Genomic DNA, 15992 nt, shown 5'->3' on the forward strand with positions numbered 1-15992 from the left:
CTATCAAATCTGAAATTTTTTCTGTCTTAAAATGTTTGATGCTTGAATGGATTTAGGTTTTCAGTTGTGGAGGAAAAATAGTTGACAAGAAGCACCAGCAGAAAGAACAATCTATCTTAAAACACCCGTAATTTGGAAGACTAAAGCAGTCTCAGCAAATTCTTCAAGTGACAAATGCTGTATGTAACAAAAATTCACCATACCATAACTTCAGCGAGGACGGTAGTTTTCAGAATTTCATAAATGATTCAAGCAATCCTTAAATCCAATCTCCATGCAGATCAGCTGCCTTGCCAGGTACCACCCAGCTCAAGAAGTATGCCATGGAAGCAGCAGATCAAAAGATGGGGTTGAAAAGAGTCTCATTTAAAGCAGAATATCTCAAGCTTTGGCTTCTCACTACATTTGGTAATTCTTTGATTTTACTGGCTAAAAAGGAATGGTAACTTGAAGAATTTTCCTTGAATCCGGTTAAGAAAATTCCAAAGTCAAAAGCATTTCTGTCGCCTCTTGTAGCCCCACTGGCTGCTGAGCAAAACTGTTCTTTGTTCTCTTCTGCAGAGCTTGGGAGGGTTTCCTCTGACAGCCGCTCTCCAGCCCCTCACCCTCAAAGCCTCGAGGGCATTAACCCATCATTTGGGGTTCTTTGTGATACTTCACCTCTTCCAAAAAGAGCTCTTAGCCACATCTGGTACAGCGAGGCCACAGCTGCTGTCCCTCAGTCTCACTTTCTCCTTAGTTATTAGATTACACAAAAGCAATATGAGGTTCCTCAGGCTCAGCAAACCAGCTGGGAGGCCTGGATAAAGCTAGACACTGGGTCGAGCTGTTAGTTTTCTGCCTGGAATATCTGACAAATTGTAAAATACATCAGAGGTTTCAAGAGAATTAGTCTAAACAGTAATGAAAGCACAGGCATTTCTTAAAATTATCTATAAAAATAGTTTATTTAATTAGTGCACAAAGAATCTGACATGCAGTTATCGTAAATCTACCCAGGCATGTTTTTATTCCACAATGTTAGTATTACAGCTAACAGAATCTTAATGCCAAATTAACTAAGTAAAAATTACCTGCATTTTATTGGGTTTCCATGAACTGTTTTTCATTAGCAATCAACTTTCTGGCTTCAAACATTTCAGCTAGCATTTCATATCCAAGCTTCATATGCCTAATTGTGCAGGTACAGCTGCCATGTCTCATGACAGTGTAAAATCACAGAATCATAGAATCACCAGGTTGGAAGAGACCCACTGGATCATTGAGTCCAACCATTCCTATCAAACACTAACCCATGTCCCTCAGCACCTCTTCCACCCGTCCCTTAAACACCTCCAGGGAAGGTGATTCAACCACCTCCCTGGGCAGCCTCTGCCAGTGCCCAATGACCCTTTCTGCGAAGAATTTTTTCCTAATGTCCAGCCTGAACCTCCCCTGGCAGAGCTTGAGGCCATTCTCTCTTGTCCTGTCCCCTGTCACTTGGGAGAAGAGGCCAGCTCCCTCCTCTCCACAACCTCCTTTCAGGTAGTTGTAGAGAGCAATGAGGTCTCCCCTCAGCCTCCTCTTCTCCAGGCTAAACAACCCCAGCTCTCTCAGCCGCTCCTCATAAGACTTGTTCTCCAGCCCCCTCACCAGTAAAGTCCTCACACTGCAAAGTCCTGATTTTGTAATCACAAGTATTTTATGGTAGCTCTACCCACTGGTAGAAATAGAAATGCATAGAAGAAGGTTGTTTTGGTATTTTTTTAACCAGCAACCGGGCATACGTGAACTATTTCGTCCATGAATAAATACAGTGTGTCTAACAGAGAACATTATTTCCCTGATCACCACCGGAAAAAGGCACCCACAACTGCAGCAGTCTCTCCTCTTCAGCATATTGAACATACAGGGACAGCACACCCAGTGCCGTTCCAGCTGCTTTGTAACTTCATCTCCACACACTGAAGAGTCATTAAAAGGTTCAGTTCATCTCCTGTGCCTTTTTCAGCAAGACACATTTACAGTAGATCAATAGGTTTCAGAAAACCCTTGCTAATTGTAATCAACATGTAAAAGACTGTAAATGGAGGATAAAGCTGTTAATCAAGGAGGAGATGCACAGCAGTAGCCAACTGTAATTCCTGAAATGAATACTGAGCATAAGTCAGATCTATGTTCTCAGTCATATATGATACATCCCAAGCAATGTCACACATCCCTCATTACCCAGCTTTTGAGCTCCAAAGTATGTCCTATACTGGGTGCTGATACCCTAAGAAAGAATAGGGTGCGGTGCCGAAATACAGTGAGGTGGATGTATTTATGCCTAAACTTGTAGTCATGAACAGGGCTGTGCGGAAGAGGAGGAGCAGCTCCCCAGATGCTGAATTCCCTCTGCGGGCAGGGCTGTGCAGCACAGGGCAGCTTCAGGCAGTGGCACTCAAAAACTGGTGAAAAGGCAAGGTCAGCACCTTAATCAAACAGCTATTCTCCTGTTAACACCTGATACCAAAATAAAGACCAAGTAATGAAAAAGCCCACCAAGGTCACTGATTAATTTCAATTAAAGTCTCAAAATAAAATATTATGAGGGTGTTTCTAAAGTGCAGCATTTTCTCTCGAAGAAGGTGAAAGCAGCACTATTTCAGTGGCTGACGGACAAGCCCCCACATAGCTAAGGCCTCTGCACCAACAGCAGTGAAGAAATGTCCTGTTACGCCTTCACTCTGGGATTGCTGAACCTGTGGATGAGAGGACTGAGCCCAGAGTTATAAGATTATGAATGCATGAGCACTTGCCATGTAAGCAAGAATTGCACACTATCCAGCAAAGGAAAGGAAAGCAAGAGACATTGGGAGGTCACAGTCCTCACTGGGGTTATAGGGCAGAGCCAACAAAGTTGACTGAGGTATTACTGGCCTGGAAAACAAAACAAAACAAGAAAAGCAAAACAAAACAGAAGTCCTCCACACCAGAATGTTAATATATACATAAAGTATACCAAGAGTGGTAACAGCAACTGTTTCCAATTGGTTGCTTCTCCATTAAAAACTCATGCTTTGCAATCATGGCTAGAAAGAACTTGTCATGTACCCTGAAGTCCATTCAGACATGCAATTCCTAGTGATAAGTTCTGATTTCTTTTCTCCTCCATACAACACACCTTAACTCCAAGACTCAATCTATAGCACAGTATTTCAGCCACAGCTACTAAGCTTATGTTCACACTGCCTTCTGAAAAGCAGAGAATACCTGCATAAGGAGCGGATGAAGATTTATCTTTACTGTCCAGAAAAGAACACTTCCTTACATCTCTAAGTTTGCAATGTATTCAAACACCAGTTCTTTATTCTGAATCACTGCTATTCCTTGAAATAAGAGCTATTGACTGATGCCTTAATTTAGTTTGCAGATGATGAGCTAAGTGAAGTGTGACCTTGAAAAGTCTTTTAAATTATACAAATATTTTAAAAATAAATAGTAAGTGATATCTGACCATTCTGTATGGTGACATGATGACATGTTTGACTAACCTTTAATAAATTATATTTCAAATATTATATTTTAAACATTCTGAGAGCATCAAAACATCTTAGTGTTAGAATTTCACACAACTAAACTGAAAATGTATGTATTGCTAATTCTCAATTTGCAGCAGGACTTTTATCCCTTTGACAAAATTAAAGTTTTGAAAGTACAAACCTTGTATGCATGTACAAATGGTAACATGGTAACATAATGGTAACATAATGGTAACAATGGTAACATAACCACTTAAATGCACTTCATTAAACGTTTGCATATGCAACAAAATCACTGAAACATCAAGTTCTAGAAACTACACAAATATTGACTAGCTTATTGCATGTATCTTACTGACAGAAAGGGAAGTAATTTCATCAATATGTTAGAAGAAGACTAAGTTTTCCACTTTGTGTACAATTATATAACTGGACTATCTATATTATAAAAGCACTAATTGCTACCGTCCTTTATCTTGGCCTACATTTAGTCTGATCTAGCCATCAGGAGTCTTGCTGTTGGCAAAGAAATGCTAAATGTTAGAACTGAAACAACCTATTCTGACAAATTTATACACCACTTACATTTTACAAACCAAAAAAAGAAAAGCTAAGGTGAATGAAGCACACAGTATAGTGAGAATGAGAAAAGTCTACACATTCCAGTTTATTCTATTCTACATAAAGCCGTACTTGTAAACTGGGCATGTACATTGAATACTCCTTTCTAAACATCGAACTGTCTGGCTTTAAGCCATTATTTGCTTCATCTGCCAGGAGTTGGCACTTGACAGGGTAAAAGAAGGTTAAATAATTGGATCACAAAAGCAACCTGGCAAGTTTCCAGACTCAGATAGTCCAATTAATGAATTGTTTTTATATGGCTTTGTAAACCCTTAAGCTCACTCCACAGGGAGAAAAGAAAAGCTCAAACTCTATCACTACTTCTGTCCTATCAGAGTTCTCAGTAGAATACAGAAACAGATTGACAGATGCCTGTGTACCAGTCTGAGTCGGCTCCCTCTTCTAACAATTATTTAAAAACTTGCCCTGTTTTATGTAAGTTGAGATGTTTCCTTTCAGTGGAACATACTCTTCTGAACTACTGCACTAGAAGGACAAATGATGAATCACCTTCATTAACCTCATGTTAAACTATAGTTTTTATTTCCATGGCAGATACAAGCTTCAAAATGTAATACCTCTGCAGCTTCACAACATCAGGCATTTTTAAGTAGGAAAACAGTTTTTGAAACACTCAGTTGATATGTTCTGTGAAGTTGATTAGAATCTTCACCCGGAGGTTATGAATAGAATTCAACAAACCAGATACAGTTTCCATATCTCTTTATTATGTAAATCATGAATCCCCTTTAACATGCCTTTCCCATTAACAAGCTGAGGAAAGCTATATGGATGGGGGAAAGCGGTGGAAATCATCTGATACATTGTGAATGTACTGTCTGCTTCTCACAAAAGCCAAAAAAGGAGGTTAAATGAAGAGACTAGGAGTAGTTGGGCAGATCAATGAATCATTTATTTTAAAATTCAAGCTAAAAAAAGATTTTCTGACACAGCTGGAAATTATTTTGGTAAAATACAGAGATGAAATGCTTTTGAAAGGATGTTGTGTGCATGCAATGTGTCCCCTTTTAAACACTACCAAGAAAATGGTATTTCAAAATAACCAAAATCTCCATGCACTGCAGAGATTAAAATATTCAGACTTTTTGCTTGTCATTTCTAGATGCATCAGGGATGCACTACAGAAGTAGAATAATTATGCCTGGCATGTAGTAATCAACCATTATAATTAATTAGGCCAGAAATAACTGTGTGAACCAATCACTTTACCCTAAAGCACACAGTGAGGAGGGAGAGGGAAGATGCTTTGTTGCTAGGTACAAAGACACTTCTCTTCCCTTCATTTGCTTGCACTGACAATTTCTGCTGCCATAACATCCTGTAATAGTTTCAGACCAAACTCTGTTCCATGGTTACCATGGAAGACTCCCTGAAAATTGCCCCCAAAGAAGCAAATCTAGAAACAATCAAGTACAGAAATGGGAGACCATAAAGAAAAAAAAAAGAAAATATTTCTGTAGTACTTTTTGCAATAGATTTAATACACACTCCTCTCTACTAACACTGCAAAGAGAAGAAAACTATTGGCTAGATAAGTTTTCTCTATAATTCAGTTAAAACAATAACAAAACAAAATTCACATTTAACTTGGTAATAAATGCCTTACAACAAGTCATCCCTTGCCTTGAGGAATGTGGGTGTAAAAATAAAACAGGGTATATGCACCATTTAATACTGTTTAAATCTGTTGTTTTAACTCCCTTTCTGATCCAAGAAGACAGTATTTTCCTTTCCCACCCTCCACACACTCGTTATGTAAAGCACAAGTGAGCAAGATTAAGATATTTCAGACTATCACCCTTCTGCACCTTTTATGTAGCTTTATTTTTATGTTGTACTTTTCCGATGTCAATGACATTGATTTATTTTTTTCTCTCCACTAGTAGCCAAGAAGTAACCCCATCAGTTGCAGATGTTTTAGAAGGAACTGAGCATTTCATATTTATGAGTAGCAAAAAGCTCACATTCATACTTTGGTAGCAACCACAAAGCCCAACAGATCACAGCAAAGATGCCATTTAGGCACGCATGTAAAGAGGAAAGCAGCCTTATTCAGAAACTTATGAGTACAGGAAGATCCAACTCATTAATTAGACCATAAAGGTCTTTTTAAAACCCGCCATCAAACCGAAAATAATTCAGCACAGCACAATTTTCAAAACTCACAGAGTACATTCAAAACATACAAAGAGAATTCACATAACCTGCAATAGCTAGACCATATACAACTCAGGTTATTTTAATTTGTAAATTTTGAAACTTATTCAATGGATTTCTAGGTCTTGGTTTCAGGTCTAATTAGTTTCCTAATACATTACCACCACACTCGCATATGTATTGTCAAGCCATGGTTTTAGAGGTAAGGTCAAAAGAGACTTAAAGCTGATCTTGAAATAACTGCAGCAGGATGGGGGTGGCTACTGGGCCAAGTTTTACTATGAACGCAGCCACTTTGACTTTTTAAAATAAAAAGGTAATATAAATTTTAAGAAAAATCTTCATCTGTATCCAAGGTAAAGCTACAAAATAACATAATACAACATAATTTTACTAGGAAATTATCCCTCACTAAAAGACTTCACATTGGATCATCTGCTGTGATCACAAAGAAACAGATTAAGTGATTCAGAGTTCCTGGCTGAACTACAACATGATAAATTACACTGAAAAACTGAAAAAAAAAGAAACCAGCTGAATTGTTCACAGAAGCATGTAGAAAAGCAAGCCAGCTGGTGCACACAAATAACCTCTCATGGCAGGAGAAAAGAAACATCAATCCCTATTACCACCAGAAAACCTAAGTGCTTACAAGCCTGGGAAACCCCAGCATGGGGCCCTGTGAGGGCTACACTTAGTTATTTCTAGTTGCAACACTACTTATTAAGTGTCCAGGTGAGCCTTGGAGTCTATAAATGATGAGCAAACAAAGTATTTTCCTGAATTCATTACTAGAAAAGTGAAAGAACAGGGGTTGTACAGGCCTTTCTTGATTACTCACAAAAGGAAACAGTGCTTTACCAGTCAAGCTTATCACACAGCACGTGCCACGTATCTGTTCAAAGTCAGCAACTGAGTGCTCACAAAAATTAAACCAATCATCTCACACCAAGTGCCTGTGAAAGCAGCTGTTATCAAGAACCAACCCCATCCCACCCACCTGAGGCCCCCATGGGTGCTGGTTATGGACAAGCAGACTGCATCACTCCTGCACGCCCCCTGTCCACTCGGCTCAGCCATTTCTACTTAAAATCAGACAGGAGCTGTCAGTTTGCTACTGACAACAGTAAAATTAGTTCCTCAAAAGGAAGATTTCTTTCTGAATGTTTTCACATCCTTAACTTGACAAATATTCCTTAGAAAAACCCAGCCATCTATTTTGCGATGAACTGGAGCTGCCCCTGAACAGCAAGAACAAAATGCTGCCATTTCCGTCAGCTCCATTTTCTCTTCACTTACCTTGTTAGAGCCAAAGGAAAGCCAAGTTCAGTGTTTGCAGGCTCAGATGCTCAAGCCTACAACTAGCAGTCCGTCTGAGGCTGAACGTAATGCACTGCTCCACGCTGCTGCGGAAGCAGTGGCTAATTAGCAGTATTTTCCATAAAGCAAGGTTTGTTAAAACCAAAGTAGTGACACATCGTTTTTATTATATTAAGTAAAAAGGACAAAGTATATTAGGGAGAAAAAGTGAAACAAGTCCAGTAACAAACAAAACAACATGTTTCCAGAGTTTTATGTGTAGCGATACCAATAATAAAAGGCTGCAATGTGTCTGAAAAATACTCTTGCAATAAGATACCCTTAGTTACCAATGATATAAAAGAGGTCCAGAGAGACTTGTAAAAGGGGATCTAGAAACATCACTACAATAAATCTCTCCAATGAGTGTCACCATGGACTAGGCAGGAGAAATAGCACTGCTGAATCTATTAAACCCATTTAAGATTACCAAAACATATATGTTGCCAAATTGCCCTCTCTAATGTTCTTCTGTATGGAAAACTGAATATTCAAAATGTGAGAAAAAAGGTTTAGAATAAAACATTATTTGGTTCCTAGATATTAGAAAAGTTTCTCACCTGTATCCACCCTTTTGTCTTGTCTTTTCAGAAGTCCATGTACTTCATTTCTGGAATAATTTAAGAAACTACCTCTGTGGATAAGCCACTGAGCAGGACTGCACCACTGCTGTAGCACACTGGACACACCACCTATTGAAATGAACTTGTTCCTGCCAAATTTACTTTCAGTTCCCTTACAGGCAACCAAGGAGCAAGCACAAGGGGTCAGCAATCCTCCACAAACAGAACTGAGGACTTTGCTGGAGTAAGTTGGCCCAACCAGGTTTTTTGGTCATTATTGTACTCCAACATATTTTGAAGTACTGCCATGGGCTTCGCTGCTAAATTCCATCTTATTTATTGAGTGAAGACATATTTCCTTATTTAAGACTCACCAAAACGTAACACTTACTTGATAATTTTATAAATGTAATATGAAGGGCAGGTCAGCCAATTTCATCTGGTTTTTATTCCACTACATAACTGATTTTTATTTTAACAACTCTGGTAACATTATTATTTAATTTAACAAGGTGTATAGCCCAGTCTTTGTATTATTAAAATCAAAAGTTTTTTTACATTTATTTTATAATTCAGATATACTAATGCATAGACTTTAGAACATGGCAAAGAACATCAAGTCTTAGAAAATTTACCTCATCAGCCCCACCAACCATTCGGCTATGCCTGAGCAAACATGTACTATTAAAATGGTCTGCCAAGTCTCATTCATGTGAACCATTCTGTATTTTTTTCTTTGTTTTGAGCTATTTCTTTATTAGAGAAATGTGTTCAATGGAATCTAATCCCCTTTTAGATCAAGCACATTAAATTGCAAAACTAAAAATAACATAGGAAGAGCAAGCAACAGACTGGCAACTCAATTAGTCAGCCAGAAAATCAAACCTTAGGGGAAAAAAAAACACAATAAACTGGCACAGTTACTTTTGTTTACCAATTCTAGTCTATTTAACGCCATCTAACAGTTTTCTTCTTTACTTTCTCTGTTACTCCTACACTACACAAAAACCCTGATACATCTAAGTGACTGTCATCAAGAACTGTATCAGCAGCATTGCCTTGAAAATTTTTCTCAGTGCAAATTTTGAAAATCTTGCTCCTTCTAGGAAGAAGTTATTGACTTCACATGGATTCTAGCAAAGAATTACTTTTCTCTATGTAGTCGCACATTTTGTACACCTGCTCAACTTAGTAGATCAGACTCAGCCCTCACTTAGTTGGAATGTGAATGGCAGTTAAAAGACTAACCTAGGAACGTAGAAAAACCCCAAAGTTCAATTTGATTTCATTGACCAAAAGTGTTATTCTGCTGTAATCTTCTGTTTGCTGTTCAAGAGTTTCTAACTCACGCCAACCCAGCAAAGCTGTGCTGGAGCTATGACTAGTGACCTGCTTTCACACCTTGATACTTCAAAAGATTAACAAAATCAACTTGTATCAAACTTCAGTTAAGCAAGAACTACCCCAAAATGAGGGATTTGACCATTAAGACAAGAACACACTCCTATGCTTACAACACTGTCTCCCGGTCCCTAGGCAAAACCAGATACATAACTTTTTATTATTGACACGTGGGCTTCATCCAGGTTCTCAATATTGGTCAACACCATACAGAAGGTTTTTACCTAATCACATATTCTCCTTAATGCATGACCCTTCAGCACTTAAACAACAGCATCTTTCCAAGCATACATCACCTTGATTTCAAATACTCTAATACCAGAAATGTTGTTCCAATATCTCCTACCAGTAAAAACTGTGTGTTTACTTTCCATTTACGGTTATGTTTCCAGCCACTGCTTCCTACTGTTTCCTTCTGTGATTTTGTTTTTCATGTAAGCATTAACTTGCCTCCTGCATACACTGAGTCAATTCAGAACTACCAGGCCCACTTCCTTAGCATATTCTCCCATTTCTTCAAGTTCCCTCCATCTTTGCCAGCTTACAAGCAGAAGAGCAAAGAGGTTCCCAGCAACAGACATGCACAACACCACTACAGAAAGCAGCTATAATCTATTCTAGAATATAGTAATGCATGCAGCATGAACATGATCCATCTTGGCCAATGGTTCCCAAACTTTCAGTAGCTATACACTGAAAAAACTCCTGCAGGATATTCAGCTCCTTGCATCCTCCACCCCTACTCTCTCATAAGCATTTCTTCAGCACTGCCACTGACATAGAATTAGTGGCTTTCTATGATGGGGTAACCACAGCAGTGGACACGGGTAAACCAACAGATGTGATCTAGCTGGACTTCTGTAAAGCCTTTGACATGGTTCCCTACAACATCCTTCTCTCTAAATTGTAGACATATGGATTTGATGGGTGGACAGTTCAGTGGATAAGAAACTGGTTGAATGGTCGCATTCAGAGAGTAGTGGTTAATGTTTCAAAGTCCAGACGGAGATCTGTGACTAGTGGTGTCCCCCAGGGGTCTGTACTGGATCCGGTGCTGTTTAATATCTTCATCAATGATACTGACAGAGAGACTGAGTGCACCCTCAGAAAGTTTGCAGATTACACCAAGATGAGTGGTACAGTTGCCACACTGGAAGGACGAGGTGTCATCCAGAGGGACCAGGACAGGCTGGAGTATTGGGCCTGTGTGAACCTCATGAAGTTCAACAAGGCCAAGTGCAAGGTCCTACACCTGGGTCGGGGCAATCCCCGATTTCAATATAGGATGGGGAATGATGTGATTGAGAGTGGACTTGCAGAGAAGGACTTGGGGGTGCTGGTCGATGAGAAGCTTGACATGAGACAGTAATGTGCGCCCACAGCCCAGAAGGCCAACCGTACCCTGGGCTGCATCAAAAGAAGCATGGCCAGCAGGTCGAGGGAGGTGATTCTGCCCCTCTATTCCTCTCTTGTGAGACTTCATCTGGAGTATTGTGTCTAGTTCTGGAATCCTCAACAAAAGAACTATATGGAACTGTTGGAATGAGTTCAGAGAAGGGCTGTAAGGATGTTCAGAGGGCTGGAACACCTCCCATACGAAGACAGGCTGAGAGAGTTGGACTTGTTCAGTCTGGAGAAGAGAAGGCTCCGAGAAGATCTTATAGCAACCTTCCAGTACCTGAAGGGTGCCTACAAGAAAACAGGGGAGGGATTGTTTACAAAGGCTTGTAGTGATAGGATTACAGGCAATGGCTATAAACTGGAGAGGGGTAGATTTAGACTAGACATAAGGAAGAATTTCTTCACAATGAGGCTGATGAGGCACTGGCACAGGTTGCCCAGGGAAGCTGTGGATGCCCCATCCCTGAAGGTGTTCAAGAGCAGGTGGGATGGGGCCTTGAGGAGCCTGATCTAGTGGGAGGTGTCTCTGTCCATGGCAGGGAGGTTGGAACTAGATGATCTTTAAGGTCCCTTCCAATTCTGTGGTTCTATGAAAATTAAGTGGAACCTGTTTGATTCCATCTAAAGTCAGGTGGACATCCAACTTGTTCTAAGCTCCCTGTCTAGACAGCAGTTAGACAGTACCTAAACTGACCACTATAGCATCACCCTGGCCAAGCTCATGCTTGCCTAATGTTCTGGCATGCCTCGAACTGAAGAACTACTGTTACATGCCACAAGACCATACAGAGAACCTGCAGCACCTAATTATCCATCACTTCTTCCTATTCTTTGCAACTGCTGCTTCCCAGAATACAGCATATGGATTCTGCCCTGCAACCTTTTATTCTGATATTTAATGGTACTGCCTTCAAATCTCCTTACCAAGCCACTTAGCTATTTAACTTTTATTTTTCCCACTGGAATCTGAGAAGTATTCAATTGCTAAATGAATTAAGTGTCTATATTTGGGCCAAACCTGGGAAATCTATTAAAAATGCTACTATTCAGGAGGTAGTCATAATTCAATTGTTAAGGCTGTCTCATTAAGTTCCTTTTTTAAATCATTCACTGACTTCTAATCATCCTAGCTTCTTACTGACACATGAATAACTCCAATATCTCTATTTTTTTTTCAGGAACTTCCCTGTGGTTGCTATTCACTATTTGGTCCATACAGACAAGCCAGATTCTCAGGTCTTCCCTATCCATCTTGTCATAGGATATGCTCATTTATCATCTGCTAACTGCCTCTGTGTTACCCCATGCTTCTTAGTTCCTTCCAATTTACCCATTTAATGGTTCCTCTAAAGCTACGGAGGGTTCTTTCTAAGCTTCCTAAGTCTTTTCCCTTTATCTCCTGAGCTAAGCCTTCATTAATTAATTCCTCTCTTCCCACTCCTTCTAGCACTACTGAAAAATAAATACAGAATCAGAGGGAAATTCAGGCTGAAAGGGACCTCATGAGCTCTCTAGTCTGACCTCTGGCTAAAAGCAAATTAAGAGATCAAACTGGGTTTCTCAGGTGTTTACTCAGTTGGATCTTGAAAATGAGAACAGGGGCTGCATAGCCTCTTTAGAAATTCTAATCATCCTCACAGTGAAAAGGCCAATCCTAATTCTTCTCCTTATATCAAGACAGATGTCTCCTGCTTCATTTTAAGTTTACTGCCTCTCATTCCCCCTTCAATACGACTCTGAAGTGCCTGGCTCTATCTTCTGGACAATCCCTTTGGAAATATGGGACACCAACAGGTCAAAGACCTTCTCCACTAATCTCTTCCCTCCTTTTTCAAGGGCTCTTGCACACAAACTGCCCTCAGCTGCTGATTTAACATTTTCTCACCCCAGTGGATAAGGCTTAACATTCTCAGTTATCACTGAAAAAAGGCATAGAGCATCTTCTGTCCATTCCCCATGCCCAACAGGGAATTTCTTTAGGTAGTTCTGCCTTTCCTAAAATATTTGAGATATATAACGGTCCAGGGAGGTTATTCTCTCCCTGTACTCAGCACTGGTGAGACCACAACTCGAATACTGTGTTCAGTTCTGGGCCCCTCACCACAAGAACGATGTTGAGGCTCTGGAGCAGGCCCAGAGAAGATCAACGAAGCTGGTGAAGGGGCTGGAGAACAAGTCTTACGAGGAGTGGCTGAGGGAACTGGGTTGTTTAGCCTTGAGAAGAAGAGGTTGAGGGGAGACCTTATTGTTCTCTACAACTACCTGAAAGGAGGTTGCAGAGAGCAGGGAGCCGGCCTCTTCTCCCAAGTGACAGGGGACAGGATGAGGGGGAATGGCCTCAAGCTCCACCAGTGGAGATCCAGGCTGGACATCAGAAGAAAAAAATTCACAGAAAGGGTCACTGGAACAGGCTGCCCAGGGAGGTGGCTGAGTTTCCATCCCTGGAGGTATTTAAAAGACGGGTGGATGAGGTGCTCAGGGGCATTGTGTAGTGGTTGATAGAAATGGTTGGACTCTATGATCCTGGGGGTCTTTTCCAACCTGGTGATTCTGTGATATGGGTTTTCAATACAATTATGCCCCAAAATTTCTCGGGATTCATTTGCCCTCAATGTAGTTATTCTTTCAGCCTTGATGGGTCACCTTTTGATGAGTTTTTGATGTTTGTGTGCTCTGAACCTGAGGATGATAGCATTTTAAAATACAGAGAATACCTTCTCATCCATTATTTTAGTGTTCATAGCAATATTACCCCACAAGCATCTACCCATACAAAATAAAATTGCTCTAGATATTACCTGCCCAATTAAGGTTCTGGTTCCTTGGTGGCCATTTTCTTATTTTCTTGAGCTTGGGAAACAGTTCTCCCCAAACTGGGTTGGAGAAAACAATGACTGCTTTGACAGTTGTCTGTGTTGTCAGATCTTGCATATCCCATCCATGATGCTTTCTTCCTACCAACCCACCAAAAGAAGCTTCATACAGAGAAAGTCTAGCTTCAGGTCACAAAAAGAAGAGCATTCACTCACTGTTTATCAGCAGAAGGAGACCAACACAATGGCTGCATTACAGAAACCTATCTCAAAAGATTGTAGACCTTCTCTCAAGATAACACTTGCAGTTTCAACAGCAGCAACAGGCAGTTGAAGATCTTCGAAGTCAGCAGGTAACAGAGAACAAGTGTAGTAGATATGTAAGGTCCCAGGCCAAGGCCAAAGGATACTAAGGGAAATACAATTGAAAAAAAACAGGATTAAAAAAGCAGATTAATTTCTCAAAGCCTGGTCGTGCAACACACTTTGGCTAATTTAACAGGTTACTTCTTCTGAAAGACTTAGGTCTGCTTGTAACCCCCAACTATTGCACCCTCCCATATGGCAGCCATAGGGCTCCTGCGATCACGAAGTACACTTAGTGAATAGCTAGTAAGTTAATAAACAGCCAGACCCATTCACTTTGTGCCAGGTAAGTTTTCTGTTTGGTTAACAAACAGGCAGTTCTCTTTTCACATTTGAAACCTGGTCATTGATTTACACTGAGTTTTTGGACGTTGCTAAGAAGTCAAGGACTTTTTCAGCTTCCCAGGCTCCGCTAGTGAGGCTGTGTGCAAGAAGCTGGGTGGGAGCATAGCCAAGCAGCTGACCCAAGCTGGCCAAAGGGATATTCCATATCACATAACATCGTGCCCAATATATAAACAGGAAGTTGGTCAAGGGCCAGGGGTTACTGTTTGGGACCAAGGCTGGGTATCAGCAGCCAGGTGATAAGCCATTCATTGTGCATCACCTTCATATACTATGTTATTACTATCCTCGCTCTCTCTTCTATTGTTGTCCTATTATAACATCTTTATCTCAACCCACGAGTCTTCTCACTTTCACTCTTCCTATTCTCTCCCGCATCCCACTGCAGGGTGAGTGAGCAAGTGGCTGGATGGTGCTTAGCTGCCAGCTGCAGTTGTAAGGGTCGGTCAAAGGATCGACTTCTGCCTCAACATTTCCTCACCGGATGCTAAGCCTCAGAGCTTGACTGTATAAATCACAGATGCAGGCATTATGAAAACTCCCTTGACTTGTTGAATTATTGCTTTTCCTTTGCACTCCGAGATTATAAATGAAATGAAACACCACACATCCTCTTATAAGTGGACGGTGACAGGGGTTAAACCACAAGGAAATATCAATAAAGTACACAGAAAATATAACTGTACAGGGACAGCCATGAGTGTCAAAGCTAGGCAACTCATTGGAGAGGTTTTCCCTTTTTCTTCTGTCGTATATATGCTCTCTTAATCTTGTTTTGCACCTTGCCCATGTCTACATTGTACAGTTTTATCTAGAGCTAGTGTCAGATCTGGTGTGCAGGTTTGGTGCTTTTATTAATGCAAGTGTTATTGAAAGGACATTTAAATGTGCTGAGGACTGTTTCAATTCATTAAGAGGGTGGCTGAGGAGGGGTGCGGCACAAAACTATTTTTCACCTTGGCAAGTAGGCAAAGGGTGTGGCTGCACAAGGCAGGATTGTAGCTGGAAGAGACAGACCTGCTCCCCGTCAGTGTGCTTAGAACAACTGCTTCTGCCACAATTTTGCACCAGCTCTAGCACTCAGACTCCTCCAAAACCTGAGTGAGATTAACCCAGGAAAAAAACTTTATGGGCACAAAATATGATGGGTGGGGAGAACCACTATTCTTTTAACTGAATAGTCTGAACTGGCTTATCAAAAGGTCTGTTGAGTTCCATAGGCAGCATCTCTGCTGCCCAGAAAACAAAAGGATATACCAAGCCACAAGGAACAACACTGCCCTCAGCCACTGGTGAAATACCAGAATTCTTCAGCTTAATAGCAGATACGTTTTCCTCAAGCTCTTCTACTACTACCAGCTTTTCCCAACAGCTCCTTAACAGTGATCACTATTAAGTGATTAGTAATCCCTATTCACCTGGACTCTCTTTATAAAAGA

At 40.6% G+C, this 15992-nt stretch overlaps 1 protein-coding gene across 5 annotated transcripts in view; it reads right to left on the reverse strand.

Annotated features, from left to right (window-relative positions):
- Positions 1–15992, reverse strand: part of DIP2A (disco interacting protein 2 homolog A) — a 119544-nt gene that overhangs the window by 90718 nt on the left and 12834 nt on the right. For 2 of the 5 annotated variants that reach the window (XM_069860820.1, XM_069860819.1), the window contains exon 1: positions 661–703. The exons of the other annotated variants lie outside the window; for them this stretch is intronic. In XM_069860820.1, coding sequence (XP_069716921.1) covers positions 661–688 — 28 coding nt within the window. In that variant the 5' untranslated portion in view covers positions 689–703. Of the gene's footprint in view, positions 1–660; positions 704–15992 lie in introns of those variants that run through there. 5 annotated transcript variants of the gene reach the window in all.

Source organism: Phaenicophaeus curvirostris, chromosome 7 (genome assembly GCF_032191515.1).
Source record: "Phaenicophaeus curvirostris isolate KB17595 chromosome 7, BPBGC_Pcur_1.0, whole genome shotgun sequence".
NCBI classification, from domain to species: Eukaryota; Metazoa; Chordata; class Aves; order Cuculiformes; family Cuculidae; genus Phaenicophaeus; species Phaenicophaeus curvirostris.